This window comes from Protopterus annectens, chromosome 16.part0 (genome assembly GCF_019279795.1).
Source record: "Protopterus annectens isolate FY-2018-M chromosome 16.part0, PAN1.0, whole genome shotgun sequence".
Taxonomy (NCBI): Eukaryota; Metazoa; Chordata; order Ceratodontiformes; family Protopteridae; genus Protopterus; species Protopterus annectens.
The window spans coordinates 266,657,345-266,674,227 of NC_056750.1; the positions used below are offsets into that span (position 1 = coordinate 266,657,345).

Sequence of the window (16,883 nt, forward strand, 5' to 3'; positions counted from 1 at the left end):
CTAGCCCCTCTCAAGAACTGTTTCATCAAAGGGTGTGAAAAAAGGGGCTCATCAGTGGGAAAATGAGCAGAAATAGCAGGGGCATGAATTTTACAGAGAAGAAAGCGAGACCACTGTGTACTAGGTCAGCTAAGTAATCCAGGATGAGAGGGATGGAGGGCTGTGCTGTATTGGCTCCCTTAACCTGGATCCAGGTGCAGAACCTTTGCCATTTATCTGCACAAGACTTTCTGGTGCTAGGATGTCTGGCCTCATGGATAACATCAAGAACCTGTTTACTGAGGATGGCAGATTGGTTCAGAGTTAGGGAATAAGTCAAGCTGCCAAATTGAGGGTCTGCAATTGGAGATACATGAATTCCACTTCCCTCTGGGTCAGGTTTGAAAACTGAGGAAGATGTCATGGAGGCAGCGGGGACAGGCTGGAGTACCAGTGTTGTTGGGGCCAGTCTAGAGCTATAAGAATGGTCCTTGGTTTGTCCTCCCTTATTTTGAGCAGTACCCTGGGGATGAGAGGTAGGGGAGGAAAGGCATAGATCGATAGATTGACCCAGGGGGAAGGACAGGTCATCCACTTTCCAAGCCATGCAGTGATGCTCCCTTGGTGCAGAATTTGCTGAGCTGATGGTTGGTGAGGGAGGCAAAGAGGTCGACCTTCGGTGTTCCCCATTTCTGAGTTATTAGGGTGAAGGTACTTCTGTTGAGTTGTCACTCGTGTGGGTCCAGAAGGTTTCTGCTTAATTGGTCTGCCAGAGAGTTGAGAGACCTGGTAGGAATTGTGCTAACAGGTGTAGTTGCATGGAAGAGGCTGTGAGCCAAAGGGTCATGGCCAGCCTGCATAGAGGGTAGGAGTGAGTCCCTCCCTGTTTGTTGATGTACCATATCACAGTGGTGGTGTCTGTTTTGATCAGGAGAACCCCTGGAGAGAGAAGGGGCTTGAAAGCTATCATCTCTTTTTGACTGATGTGCAGAGGGATTTGCTGTGGGCTCCATTGGCCCTGTATGCACCTGTCGTCCAGGTGTGTACCCCAAGCGCAGACTGCTGCATCTGTGGTGAGGGTCTGGGTGCCAGGGGGTGGGGAGAAGGGCAGTCCCTTGTTGTGGGAACATGCTGTTGCCCACCAAAGAAATTCCTTTCTGAGGCAAGAAACTATAGGTAGAAGAGTTTCCAGATCTTGAGAGTGTTGACACCAAAGGCTCTTTAGGTACCACTGAAGTTTCCTCATATGCAGTCTGGCATATAGAATGAGTAGTATGCAAGATGCCACGAACCCCAGAGCTTACAGGATCTTCCTTGCAGATAGCTGGGGCCTGGTGGCTAGTTGAGAGAAGTAGGCTGTCAGGAAAAATTGTTTCTCTGGTGTAAGGTATGCCATCTGTGTCCAGACTTGCTCCCAGGAAGATTATCCTTTGGGTTGGCACCTGTTTGGATTTATTTTAGTTGACTGTGTACCCTAGGGAGGTTAGTAGGGTCTTTAAAAAGGCCATGTGCTTGAGCAGCTTTTCCTGGCTGTCTGCCTGAATAAGGCAGTCTAAGTATGGATAAATTTGAATATTTCTTTGTCAGAAAAAGGCAATGGCTGGAGCCAGACATTTTGTGAAAACTCAGGGAGCAGTAGATAAGTCAAAGGGAAGCACAGAGAACTGAAAGTGTTGAGATCCTGCCCTGAAGCAGAGATATTTCCTGCATGATTCCCTGATAGGAATGTGGAGTTAGGCCTCTTTTAGATCTAGGTTGGCTAGCCTATCGTCCTTGGACAGCATGGGTAGCAGCTGCTGGAGGGTGAGCATTTTGAAATTTGGGATCACCAGGAAGGTGTTTAGAATGGATGGATCGAGGATGAGGCGCCATGTGCCCTCTTTTCTGGGCACCAGAAAAAGTCTGGAGTAGAAGCCTTGGCCTATCTGTTCTGCAGGAATGTGCTCTAAAGCCCGAGCAGAGAAAGGATTTGCTTTTGATCCTCTGCCCAGTGATTTGGTGGTAGATCTGGGAACCCTTTTGGGGTTAGAAGGATGTGGAAGGAAAATCTGTATCCCTGAGACACAATGTTCAGAATCCACTGGTCCTTGGTAATGGTGGCCCAGGTGCTTGAGTGAAAGGAGAGTTTTCCTCCTAGGTGTAAGTGAAGATGAGCAGTGTGGGGTGGGTGAGTCACTGTGAGTTCTTACCATAAGGGGGTGGCTTAGAACTCCCTGGTTTTGAAGTGGAGGTAGTCCACTGCTTAGAGCTCTGCATTCCCTGGGGTTGCTGTCTGGGGGGGGGGGGACTGCTTCCACAGGGCCTAGGCTGGGCCAGTTTACTCAGAGCAGGAAAGGACCAGTGCTTGGAGGGACAATGCCTGCTGAACCAAGGGGGCTGGACCTGTAAGAAATCCTTAACTGTTTGCATAGATTTTGCTTTTTCTTCCATCTTTTTAAGACCTCTTCTGCCTTAGTGCCAAATAAGTCATCTTTCTGCAAGGGGGCATCCAACAATTTAGATCTGACATGGTCTGGCAGGGGTTGTTCCTTAAGCCATGCATGTCTTCTAATGACAAATCCAGTGACTGCTGCCCTGCAAGAAGCTTCTAGGGCATCAAAACCACAGTGCAAAGTGTGTTTAGTTACTTGACTTGTAGAATGCATTAAGTCTTATAAATCTTTAGATTCTGCCCAAGCAGGAAAGGAAAACCTTTTTTGTTTAAGGAGTTCCAAGGTATGTTGCCGAAATCTCAGCATATGGAACTGACAATTTAGTGCCCTGATAGCAAGAGTAGCTGAGATGTATACTTCTTTACCCCATCTGTCCAATGCTCGGGAATCCCTATCTGAAGGGGTAGGATTCTTAGCAGAGGTTGCTTTAATCCCTTTTGGCCCTTGAGAAATGACCTCAGGGTCAGCTGTTGGATTTTAAAAAAATATATTTGTCAGAGTCAGGGACTCTATAGTACCTGTCTGGTTTTCTGGGAGTAGGAGGTAGGGTTGTCAGGAGTCAAGCTGGCTTCAAGGAAAACATCATCCACAACATCCAGGACTGAGGGAATGGCCAAGGGTCTGTGTTGCAGAAGATCTAGGAATTCCCCAAGTCTCTTTTTAGACTGAGGGTAGTCCCAACTCTCCCATTGGAAATGCTCCCTTAAAATATGCAGGGTTTCCCCAAAGGAAAAATCCTCTGGGGGAGAGGCTGAAGGAATGGAGTCCTCTGCATCAGAAACCTTATAAGTGGAGAGGGGTTGCATGTCCTCATAGTCAGATGCATCAGATTCAGCTGACTCTTGCTCAGACAAAACTACAGGGGACAGACCTCTTTTCCTTTTTGAGGGGGTAAGCTTGGCTTCCCCTGATCAGCACGATAAGGTCTTCTGCCATTTTAAGCATCTGAGTGTGAGGCAAGGTAGCAGGCGCCTGAGAGTGAGTCATTGGTTTCTTGGGGGTGGTTCGAACCCTGGGCCTAAGAAACTCAGTTGTTTTTGAAAGAATGGTAGTCGTGAAAGAAGACCTTGGTTTGTGTCGAGATTCGGTAGTGCGAAGGACTTCCTCAGAAGCCAGTGCCTGCTCAGCGGCTCCGGACACATCCAAGGTAGAGACAACCGCAGGACCCTTAGTCAAAGAAGAGTTTTGTGGTATACCGGACTCTGAAAGGGTCTTGCTAGCGACCTGCAAATCAACTGAAGTGGGCATCAGAGGTTGCGAAAGCACCTCACTGAGTACCGGAGGACTGACAACTAGCTTAACGGAAGCGTTGTCGGTAGGTTTGGGCCTGTGCAGTCTGTCTCTGTCTTTATCTTTACGTTTCTTCGGAAGATCGGCTGACGGATGGCTTACAGAAGCCATATCGGAATTCAAGGACTGTAAACGAAAATATCTGGCTACAATAAGGGCCGACGAAAGATAGTTCTGGTGTTGAACAAAGCACAGAAGCGACAATGGGGGACGTTTTCACCTGGGCCTAAACAATTGACGCAGTAAGAGTGGAAGTCTCTGTGTGGTATTTGCTTTCCACAGGCGAGAATTATAAAATTTTTCTGACATCGGTTAGTGCAAGAAAAATGTATCCCCAATGGGGTACTTAGTTTTAGAAGACTTCAACTTCAATTCGGAGACGAAAACTCGGCCGACCGGCACTCATGCGAGCTGCTTCTACTTCGGGCTCCATGGCAAGAAAGACTGATGTAATGGCGTCGGCTGGCTTACTTTATACTACTGACAACCTGACGTCAGTCCTCATGCGACAGCAACTGATGCAGAAATACTAAGTCTCTAGTATTCGGGCCGGCCGAGGGCTACCCTAGCAGGGATAACCCGAATGTGATGACTGCAACAGTGAAACACAAGAACATCCAAAGGTAGTGAGGACTTACATAAATACAACTGCCTTAGAAGGGGGAAGTCCATTCCATACGTTGCTAGTTATAAAAGATATACTTGTACTTCTGCAGCCTCGTAGCTTATTCCTAAAGATGTGTGCAAACAAAATACATCTCTAATGTGTCACCATTGGCAGTGTTGTATTATGATGTGGTACAAACACCACAAATGTGCAGAACTTCACTCAACGTTATCTAAAATGTGAGCTGTGCAACTTATCAACGAAAAAATGAAAATTGATAAATGAACCACTTCAAACCCCCAACATAAAACTATTGATATGGCTCCAAAATAAACCCCATGAAGTACACATACCTTCATGCAGCTTCATACTGTGGAAGTAAAGTGGATTTTGGAAAACATTGCAACGCCCAGGTTCATCTTCTTTAGTCAACAACATCAAATCTGTGTAAATGAACAAGGTAACCTAGAGCAAAAGTTATATGGTAGATGTAAAGCAGAAGTTATCTTTCCGGTAATTCATATTTTACAGCAACAATTCTAGTTATAAAAAAACACAAACTGAATAATGTAAGCAAACAGGTAAGAAAAGCTCTCTTTAGTCAAAATGGATATTAATTATGAAAAGACAGCAATTAAAAAAAAGAAACAAATGCAGTAATTCTAGGGATTAACATGTTATTGATATAGCAGTACTAATTTACTGCCAGCAAAGGACAGAGTGATTCAAAGTAAAATACTATAATTTCATAAACACATTTCTATGCCTGTACTTTTAATTAGTATCTCTTGATCATGGTTCTGGAACCAATTAATTAGGTCAACACAGCAAATGACAAGAAAAATGACGATCCTAAAATTTGTCTCAAATCTAGTTTTTCAAGACCATACAAGTACTACCAAACAAGTTAACCAGGACAACTTTTCAAATGTAACCTTGACTGAATATTAATGATTCATAACAGTACAGACTATAAACCAACTTATTTCTGTATTTTAAAATGTTTGGCTTAAAAATCATCTTACAGAATTTCTCCCAAAGGAATTCATGAACAGTCAGAAAGGTACCATACTTATCAATCCAAATCTCAGTGGTTACAGGAAAAGAAATTTAAGTGCTAATTATCTATAACTTTCTCATTTGCAAACTTCCCACTCTAGTCAACTATCCTGTTCAAATGAACAGCAAACCACCACACACTGACAAGGTTGTACTAGAATGGATGAAAAGAGGGAGAGATAATTTGAAAGACTTTCTTGTTGTGGTAGGGCTTAATTACACAAACGCCCAGTAGAAACATTACGATACATGTATATACTTTCACTTTTTTATTATTATTTGGTAAGCAGACAATACAAAGCTTCTTTCCTCCCCACTCTGCTTCTGTCCACTACCACAGACCTGCACTGCTGATGTACGAATGCCGTTCTAACATTGGATGTTACTCTATATGACTTCAGTTGCTTTTTTTTTTCCCCCACTAAAAAAACAGAGCAGTACACCCCACTCTGGCCTCTCCCTCTCTCTCCACTGCCAATCAAACAGAGTGACTAAGGAAAATAATTCATCTCCAGAAGAAAACTCCTATTTCCTGCTGGATGTCCCAAACTCGTACCCAAGATATTTTTCTTACTCTAATGTATGCACAAACAGAAGTTTATATCTAAATATCAATCAGTTGTACTAAGCTAACAGGCCTTGTACATCACTACTACCAAACTCTAGGCCCTCTCTCCTCCCTGCTCTATCGTCCCACTATTCCAAGCTTAAACCAGCCACCCTGGACATTTCTAGTCCAGAAGGAACTGAAAAGTAATTACTTTTTTCTCTTATTTCCATTGCTAAATAGCACTACAACTCTTTAATAATTTATAGTGTCCTACTGCCCTGCATTAATGCAAGTCTTGTTGCAGTCTCACCCACTCTAGCCTACTCTCCTCTCACTCAGTGCTACCTTTTTTGTCAAGCTTATATAAAGACACACTGCTACTAAGACTGTCAGTTTTCCCAAACCCTCTCCCTGCAGCACATCACATTACCAAACTTACCTGTCTGTTTTTCTTAGCTAGTTTACTTGAACTGAGCCAGCCTGCTCTATTCACCCACGCTACACTCTGGCTCACTCCACTCCGTTACCCTACCCCATTCATTCCAGATTGATATTCTAACTACTTTGATACAGTCCCACCCACTGTACCCAATTAAAGTTTTCTACACCCAACTCTAATCCCTCCCCATCTCCTATCACTTATACTCCCATACACATCACTGTCTCCGTGCCCTCTCCTATAATCTTCTACCCACCTTGATGGTCTTGACAAACTTAATTACTCTCATTCACTTTCCTTCCTCCTAACTCCTTTCCTTTTTGTTTCTCTAACTGAAAACTGACCTAACATGCACACACTTTCATAGTACTACACATACCCAACTACAACTCCTCTCAACTCTTATTCATGTCCTCACATATCGTGCACCAGCTCTATCTTTACAATCCCCCCTTCTCTGCTATCTTACATTCTTAACTTCCTATCACATAAAACTCAATTACCTACAACCATCAGCTTCTCAAATACCTAATTCAGGAAAACCTTCGGACTCCCACTCAACATGGCTTTAGGCCCAATCGTAGTATTTCCAGTGCCCTTCTATCTTTCACTCATACTGTTGTAGAAGCTAAAGACAAAAAACAACTTATGTCCTGTCTGTTCCTAGACCTCTCAAAAGCTTTTGATATGGTTTCTCACTCTATGCTACTAATTAAATTATTTGATCTCAACAACTCCCACCTCCACTTCCCCGGGTTCTCCCGCTACCTTACTAATAGGTTGTAGTCAGTCAGACGGCAAACTATCTGCTCCCCTTTTTTACCTATCCAGACAAAAGACCCCCAAAGCTGTATTTTGGGTACTCTTCTTTTCAAAATCTTTACAAACCTCCTCCACTTATCCTGCAGCACCTCCTCCCTTATACAATACGATGACCATTTTACTCATTTCCCTCTTTGATGACATCACTCACCTGCATTCTGTTACTCACAAATTATTTCTCACCATCGAACAATGGCTTACTGATAACCAACTTATCCTAAACCCTAATTAAAAAAAAAAAAAATCTCCTTCCTTCTCTTCCTTCTTAAATCTCTCTCTCATTATAAAACCACCTACACCATCTCATTTCTTGATAACACTATTATTAAAGTTGAATGACACACTAAGCTCCTAGGCACCATAATCGACTACCAATTAAAATCTGACCTCCATATTCAACAATGCATCAAAAATTTGGCCTACTCTATAGAAATAAAATATTCATGTCCTCTAACTCCAAACTTCCTCTGGCACAGGCATTCCTCCTTCCCTGCCTTCTCTATGCCTATCCAGTACTTGCGCATCTACAATCCACTTTAATAACCAAACTTGAACAAACATACAACAAAACAGCTAGATTTGCCAGCAACCTACCGTACAAATCTCACCACTGCCGTGCTCTAAAACAACTCCAATGGCTCAAACTCCGCCAACTCCTGCTTCTATCCCAGCTACAAATCACTCACTCCTTACTAAATAAACCCCCAGTCTGTCCTTCCCTCCCCTCCCTAGTATCCCTCTATACTCCTAACCATATTCTCCATAGCTCCGATCAACTCCTCCTTGACATATACAAACCTAATAAAAACATAGGTAAACTTCTTTACAAAAGCACTGCGTCCCAATCCTGAAACAAACTTCCGCCAAATATCTGAAATAGCAAATACACTAACAGCTTCAAAAAAAGAACTACCTTGCAAACTCAAGCTTCTGCCCTTGCTAGGACCCCTTACCCCCCCCCCCCCATTCTACTTCTGTTTACCCTAAAATTTGTATCTCTTGGGTATGTAGATTGAACAATTTCTATTAGCTGTGTCATTGTACATATATTTTATGTAAATAGCAACACTTGCTTGCTACGTTGCCTATTCTAGATTGTTTTCTGTAATATAACGCAATGCCAACATGGATATTAACTTGTTGCTCCAGACTTGCATAGACTTAAGTAACAGAAATGAAATACCTATCTCTGTTCTTTATAACATGCCATCTGACCTGTATAAACATTCTATTTAACTGTTAATTTTCACTTTGTACAATCTCAATTTTATGTAATTTTTTCATTTGTACAGTCTTGAATTTATGTAATTTTTTTGCATTTTTGGAGCTTTTCTCCTCTGGTCTTCCCTGAAAATAACCTTTTGGTTAACAAACGACAAACACAAATAAATAAAATGTAATTAAAATATTAAAACAAATACTGCAGGCAAAACCATGTCAAAGAGGAAGACCTACATGTTGTTAGCTAGCTGCTGCTGATGCTCACTGCCTTATAGTTTTAGCCATTCACTGTATTCCATTCTAGTCATATTTCCGCAGGAACCTAGGACTGCCTCCATAAATGCCACTAATACATTCTTTCCACTTAACTAGCTGATGCAGCAAACACTATAGCTCACTTTTAGAAAGTTCTACTGCCTTACCCTGCCATAGCATGACTGTGTGTGGCTTCTCTTTTTCTCCCTCCGATGCATTTGACCAGCAGCTTACAATATTTTCCACTAAGTGCAGACACAGCCTTTACAACTAGTGACAACTGTGCTTTTATGTACTAATTTACTTTCATTATTGATTTCTGCAGAATGAGGCTACTTCTTTCAACTTTCTTTCTCCCACTCGAATAATCTTCTGTCCTTCCATGTTCCCACTTTCAATCTTCTGTTCATCTAAATCAAGTCTCACGATTGTCTTATCCTTGCCTATAAGATTAGGGTTCCCATTTATTGTATTTTCCACGACGTGGAATACAGTACAGTTATCTTACCATAATGTTAGATGTCCTTTCCTTCACTGTTGCAGTATTCATTACATTAGGGATTCCCTGCCTAAGGCAGCCTGACATTGAGCCAGTATACCAAAGCCTTAGGTTGCTTTAAGGTACACCCTATATCAAACACATGCTCCTCGCGTAGTGTAGGGCATAAAGGTGATGTCCATGTACCATCCTCAGAACAGAAAGCTCCAGTAGGAATGCTAGTCCAAGGAAAACCAAAAGGTAGCCAGTACATCCAGAAGAGAAATTGACCAGTGTAAGAGGAAGAGTATGAATACTGCAACAGTGACAGGAAGGACATCTACCAGTATGGTAAGATTTTACACAACTGTTGTACTATGTCCTTCCATATCATTGTTGCAGTACTATTTGTTACATTAGGGAGAGTGCCAAAGCTGAGGAGGACCAAGTGGGAGCTGGAACAGAAACACCATGAGGAGGTTTCAGTGCCATCACAGCACTAAACAAACCTTAAGTGAAGGCCTGCCACTCACTCTGTGGATCCTTAGGGGCAGGAAAAACATGTTTATTTTTTGTTGGCCTTATAAAACTTGGAAAAAATATGAAAGAAAAGCCTTTTGAGCTATTCGAGCTAAGCTAAAACACCAAGCAGTAGTAGTAAGAAATATTTGTAAATTAAACACCATTTATTCACTTTTGCAAATAAAAAGAGTTTCATGTTCTTTATACCAAAACAATAAATTTTGTTGTTGCAATTAAAAATAGCTTCACTTCTTAGTGGCAAAACAACAAATCCTTATTGGGTGAAACTTACATAAATCTGCAGATAAGCACTGTGCTTATGTAAAGAAATTAAAAATCAGTCTTGTGTTTATACATTTCAAAAACAAAGAAAAAAATCGACATTCTATTTAATGCTACAGAAACGTAAATGTATAATCATGATTGATTAAAACTTTAATAATATCTCTTAGAATATATATTAGAATATAGGTGGTTTTAATATTCCAATGGTTATCTTGTTTCCAGCTTATGTGTGATTGAATGGAGTGTTTTCAGCCAGGAAATTCAGTAGTAAAACTTGAATGAGTGAAAGTACAGTTGTTTACATTTACCATAAATGTAGATGTTTGAGTGTAATCACTGTTGCAGTCATTACATTTGGGTAATCTGCTGGCAGGTTGCTCTTAGTCGGCCTGAATAACAAAGTCTTGGGTCCTGCGTCAGATGCTGTCTCCTCTTCCACAACGGCAGGTCATCAGGGGTATAAAACAACATGCAGCCAATGCCATTTTATTCAGTTTTTCTTGCCCCAGATGTCAGGTGCCCCCCAAATGGGGAGCAAATATATATATATATATATATAAACATAAACAGAAATATATGTAAATGCACATTTAGAAACATAAACTTTACCTTCATCTAAAAGCAAATGCACCACAAAGGCTTTAGTATATAGTGAAGGAAAGAAAAGTTATAGAAAAGGGGGATGGCGGGTGTGTAACCCGGACTGCAACAGTGAATACACTCGAACATCTACATTTATGGTAAGTGTACACAACTGTACTATGTTCTTCGTGTTTCACTTTTGCAGTCATTACATTTTGGTAGAATCCCAAAGCTATGGATGGAAAGATGGAACTAAATAGCATTAGGAGTGGCTATAAGGCCCTGCAGAACTGCAGTGGCAAAGCCTGCCCTGGATTTGGAGAAGAGAGGCAAATGATCATGCTTTGTGAAGGTATGAACAGAGCTCCAAGTAGCAGCCTCTAGAATTGTCTTTGGTTGGAACCCCTCTGAGAAAAGCTGCTGAGGTAGAGGCAGCCCTGGTGAAATGTGACCTGATCCCCTTGGGCACAGGTTTACCATGGTGCAAGTAGCAGAAACGAATGCAGTGGCTTATCCACTTAGAAATAGTCTGCTTTGATATAGCCTTCCCCTCTGACCCTGCAGCAAATGCTACCAATAGTTGCTCAGACTTCCTTAGAGATTTGGTCCTGTTTAAGTAGAATCTTAGTTGTCTGTGTACATCCAATTAATGCAGAATCCACTCCCCCTTGTTCTGCGGATTTGGGTAAAATATTGGTAGGTGAACTGTCTTGGTTAAGAGCCACACTGGATACCACCTTAGGCATAAAAGAAGGATTGGTCCTGTGGGGCACCCTGTCCGGGTAAAATGTAATAAAAGGCTCCACAGCCATGAGAGCCTGTAGTTCCGAAACCCTTCTTGCTGAAGTGACTGCCAAGAGGAAAGTTGTTTTCCAAGATAGAAATTTTATATCCTCAGTAGCTGCTGGCTCAAAAGGAGGCAGGGTGAGTTTTTCCAGCACAAAATTGAGGTTCCATGCAGGAGTTTGTGATCTTCTGGGAGGCCTTACATTTTTGGCCCCTCTAAGATACTGTTTAAGCAGAGGATGAGAAAAGAGGGGAGGCTCTGTGCTGTAATGAGCCGAGATGGCAGAGGCATGTATTTTTATTGAAGAAAAAGATAGGCCCTTGTCAAGCATCTCAGTCAAATATTGTAAAATCTGAGGAATAGTGGGCTTTGCTGTGTCCATTCCTTGTGCTTGGTTCCAAGCACAGAATCTCTTCCATTTATCAGCATAAGATTTTCTAGTACTACACCTGCTGGCTTCCAAAATGACATCCATCACAGATTTACTGAGAGGTGGTGTTTGAATAATTAAATGATCAGCCATGCTGCAAGGTTCAGAGTTTGGAGCGGAGTGTGCATAATTTGATTGTTCTGCTAAGACAGTAGATGAGGTATTTGAGGCAAGTACCAAGGAGGAAGTGGAGACATTCCTTAGAATTGGGTACCAGTGCTGGCGAGGCCAGTCCGGAGCAACTAGGATCATTTTTGGTTTATCCTGTCTGACTTTTAGTAAGAACTTGGAGAGAAGAGGCAGATGGGGAAAGGCATAGACTGATAGATTTTTCCAACTGAAGGACAGGGTATCCACTTTCTATGCTTTTCTGTGATAAGTTCTTGTGCAGAATTTGTCCAGCTGATAATTTTGGGGAGACGTAAATAGATCTATCTGGGCTCCCCCATTTCTGTGTTAACATGCTGAAGATTTGTGGATCCAGTGTCCATTCGTGCGGGTCCATACGATTTCTGCTTAGGTTGTCTGCCAGAGTATTTTGTTTTCCTGGCAGGAACTGAGCTTGAGGATACATTTGGCAAGTCAAGGCTGTTCTTCACAATGCCATGGCTAGTCTGCAAAGGGAGTAGTAATGTGTACTCCCCTGCTTATGTACCACATAACCGTGGTGTTGTCCGTCTATCAGTAGTTGTCCTGGATGAAGCAAGTCCTTGAAGGCTGTCAGAGCATTCTGAACAGCTAGCATCTCTTTCTGGTTGATATGCAAATGCATTTGTTTTGGGCACCATTTGCCCTGAATGCATCTCCCTGCCAGGTGGGCCCCCCCCAAGCATAGTCTGATACGTCTGTAGTTAGGGTTTGGGTGGCAGGGGGTAGAGTGAATGACAGTCCCTTGTTTTGGTGACATGTCTCTGCCCACCAAAGAGACTCCTGTTGCAGGCAGGGAATGAGAGGAATCATTGTTACCAGACTGTGACAAAGTTGACTCCATAAACATTTTAGGTACCATTGTAGTTTCCTCATATGCAGTCTCGCATAGGAATTAGTAGAATACAGGATGCCATGAACACCAAAGCCTGCAGAATTTGTCTTGCAGATAACTGGGTTTTTGTTGCCATTTGTTTGAAGTACGTTGTCAGTTACCTTTGTTTGTCTGGCGTAATGTAAGCCATCTGGGCAGTTGTATTCAAGCTTGCACCCAGGAATGTAATTATTTGAGAGGGTACCAGTTGGGATTTCTTTTCATTTATTGTGTACCCTAGGCATGTTAGAATCCTTTTTACAAATGCCAGATGTTGAAGAGTGTCCTTGTCCTCTGGCTTGAATGAGAGTCGTCCAGATAAGGATAAATTTGTATGCTTCTTTGTCTGCAGAATGCAATTACTGGTGCCAGGCACTTTGTAAAGACCCTGGGCGCAGTAGATAAGCCAACGGGCAGTGCAGAGAATTGGTAATGCAGAAAACCTGCCTTGAAGCGGAGGCATCTTCTGCATGACTCCTTATTGGGATATGCAGCTATGCCTCTTTTAAGTCTAGAGTTACTTAACCAAGCGTTCCTGCCCAGCATAGGCAGTAGCTGTTGTAAAGTCAGCATTTTGAATTTTGGAATGTCCAAAAATCGATAAGTCCAGTATTGGATGCCAGGCATCGTCTTTTCTGGGTACCAGGAAAAGTCTTGAATGAAAACCTTGTCCTTTTTCCTTTTCTGGTACTGGTTGAATAGACCCCATATCCATGAGGGACATAACTTGTTTCTGAGCCTCTGCTCACTGATTTTGTGGCAGATCTGGCCAACCGTTTGGAAATGGTAAAGTATGGAAATGAAATCTGTACCCCTGGGATATTATGTTTAATACCCACTTGTCCTGGGTAATTAACTGCCAATTTTGAGCATGAAGTGCTAGTTATCCCCCCAAGGGGGCTGCTAAAAGATAAGTGCTTGGTGAAGGTAGAGGGAAGTCATTGAGACTGCTTACTACTGTAGGGTTGTGCTTTGTTTCCTCCAGATTTGGAGGTGGAGGCACCCCATTGCTTTGACCTGTAAGAACCCTATGATTGGTATCTGGAGCCTTTTGAGCACCTGGATTTGCCTTGAGCAGCTCTGTTGGACACAGGAAAGGACCAATTTTTAGTAGGCCAGTGCCTACTGAACCTGGGTGGCTGCACTTTCAAGAAATCTTTACAGTTTGCATAGATTTAGCTTTGTCTTCCATTTTCTTTAAAACCTCTTCTGCCTTATTACCAAACAGAATATCATGCTGCAAGGTGGCATCCAACAATTTAGCTTTAACATGATCAGGCAGATTTTGCTCCTTAAGCCAGGCATGCCTTCTAATCACAGATCCAGTAACTGCGGCCCTGCAAGAGGCCTCCAAGGAATCAAAACCACATTGCAAAGTATGCTTTCCAACCTGTTCTGCTGAATGCAATAATTCCTGTAACTCTTTGTTTTCCACACAATCAGAAATCACCATCATTTTCTATTTCAGTAAGCCCATAACATGCTGTTGATATTTAAGCATATGAAACTGGCAGTTTAAGGCCCTAATTGCCAAGGTTGCACACGTGTAAACCTTCTTTCCCTTATCTATCCAGCGCCCTGGAATCTGTATCAGAGGGGGTAAGATTTTTGGCTGTAGAGGCCTTAATACCCTTGGGACCCTGTGAAATAGTCTCAGGATTAGCAGCAAGATTTTTGAATAGAAATTTGTGGGAGTCAGGAACCCTGTAATATCTGTCTGGCTTACTAGGAGCCGGAGGTACGGAATCAGGAGCCATGCTTGATTCCGAAAACACAAAGTACAGTTGTGTACACTTTCCATAAATGTAGATGTTCGAGTGTCTTCACTGTTGCAGTCATGACTGTAGGGTTCTCCCCTGCCAGCAGGCAGTCCTCGGTCGTCCAGAATCCCAAAGTCTGGGTCCGGCATCCGCTGCTCAGCCATGCTCCCTGACGTCAGAGCGCCAGGAGTACAAAGCTGACAGCCAACGCCATGTTCTCCAGTTTTTCTTACCCCAGATGTCAGGTGTTCCAAAATGAGTAAGATCCCATACCCTTTGCAAATACACTTCAAAAGAAGGGTGAAAAAGGGAACCACACAAAAGAAAAAATAAGAGGGGACAGGAGGGAGGGTAACCCAGACTGCAACAGTGAAGACACTCGAACATCTACATTTATGGTAAGTGTACACAACTGTACTATGTTCGTGTTTCACTGTTGCAGTCATGACTGTAGGGTTGAATCCCAAAGAAGAATAAAAGGGAGGTGGTCATAAAGTAGAGGGGGCGGCTAAAAGGCCCTGCAAGACAACAGAAGCAAAGCCTGCCCTAGACTTAGAGTAGAGAGGTAGATTGTAGTGCTTGGAAAAAGTATGTACTGAACTCCAAGTTGCAGCTTCCAAAATGTCTTTGGTAGGAACTCCCCTGAGGAAGGCAGCTGAAGTGGCAGCAGCTCTGGTAGAGTGAGTCCTTATACTCCCTGGGATTTGCTTTCCATGGTGTGAATAGCAAAATCTGATTCCATGAGCAATCCATTTAGAAATGGTCTGTTTTGAAATGGCTTTATCTTGGGAACTTGAAGCATAAGAAACAAACAATTGCTCTAATTTCCTAATGTCCTTGGTTCTGTCCAGGTAAAAACGTAGTTGTCTGTGTACATCCAAGGAATGCAAGATCCTTTCCCCCTTATTTTGAGGACTGGGGAAAAAAGTTGGCAAGTGAATAGTTTGATTTAAAGCCACTTTGGAAACCACCACAGGCATGAAAGTAGGATTAGTCCTTAAAGACACCCTGTCTTGATGAAAAATAATATAAGGTTCCACAGCCATGAGAGCTTGCAACTCCGAAACTCTCCTGGCAGAGGTAAGAGCTAACAGGATGGCTGTCTTCCAAGATAAAAACTTGATGTCAGATGTGGCAGCAGGCTCAAAAGGAGATAAAGTGAGTTTTTCCAAAACATATTTGAGATCCCAAGCAGGAATGGGAGGAGATCTAGGGGGCCTTAATTAGCTCCTCTGAGAAACTGTCTCATGAGCTGATGGGAAAAGATTGGAGGATCTGTATTATAATGAGCAGAAATAGCAGAGGCATGGATCTTAATGGAAGAGTAAGAGAGACCCTTAAGTAAGAGGTCAGTCAGGTAAAGTAAAATCAGAGGAATGTTAGGAATAAGAGGATCTGAATCCTGAGCCTGCATCCAGGAGCAAAATCTTTTCCATTTTCCTGCATAAGATTTTCTAGTGCTAGGACGTCTGGCTTCTAAAATGACATCCATAACCTGCTTGGGTAGAATAGAATGAATCAAAGACCCTGGATTAACCAGGCCGCCAGGCTGAGAGTTTTGACATGGGAGTGCAGAACCTGGCCCTGATGTTGGGACAGAAGGTTCGGAGTCTGTGGTAATACCCAAGGGGGCTCCAGACAAAGGTTTTTCAGTGTTGGGTACCAAAACTGTCGAGGCCAATTTGGTGCCAGCAAAATTATCATCTTGGGCTTGTCCTGTTTGATCTTTAATAACACCCGTGGAAGAAGAGGTAGAGGCGGGAAGGCATACCCCGAGAGGTTTCTCCAACTGAATGATAGTGCATCCACTTTCCAAGCTAGTTTGTGGAATGTCCTGGTGCAAAAACTCTGTAGTTGATGATTGAGGTGCGATGTAAAGAGGTCTATGTGAGAACATCCCCAGACTGCTGTAATCATCCTGAATATTTTGGTGTCCAGCATCCATTCGTGTGGGTCCGACAGGTATCTGCTCAGACGGTCTGCCAGGAAGTTTTGCTTTCATGGTAGAAACTGAGCCTGAAGGTCCAGTTTGCAAGCTAGAGCTGTGTTCCATAGATTCATGGCTAGTCTGCAAAGGGGATAGGAATGAGATCCCCCTTGCTTGTTATGTACCACATAACTGTGGTGTTGTCTGTCCGTATCAGTAGCTGTCCTGGTTGTAGAAGATTCCTGAAAGCCCATAGAGCATTCTGAACGGCTAACATTTCCTTTAAATTGATATGCAGGTGCTTCTGATCCTCTGTCCAAAGGCCCTGCAGACAGTTGCCCTGAAAATGGACTCCCCATGCATAATCTGAAGCGTCCGTGGTTAGTATTTGAGTGGCTGGAGGCAGACTGAAAGGTTTTCCTATGTTTAGAGTACAT

The 16,883-nt window shown here is 42.8% G+C and overlaps 1 protein-coding gene across 1 annotated transcript in view; it reads right to left on the reverse strand.

Annotated features, from left to right (window-relative positions):
* Positions 1–16,883, reverse strand: part of RGS3 (regulator of G protein signaling 3) — a 2,411,552-nt gene that overhangs the window by 1,551,717 nt on the left and 842,952 nt on the right. The window contains exon 8 of the mRNA XM_044057996.1: positions 4,662–4,773. Coding sequence (XP_043913931.1) covers positions 4,662–4,773 — 112 coding nt within the window. The remainder of the gene's footprint in view (positions 1–4,661; positions 4,774–16,883) is intronic.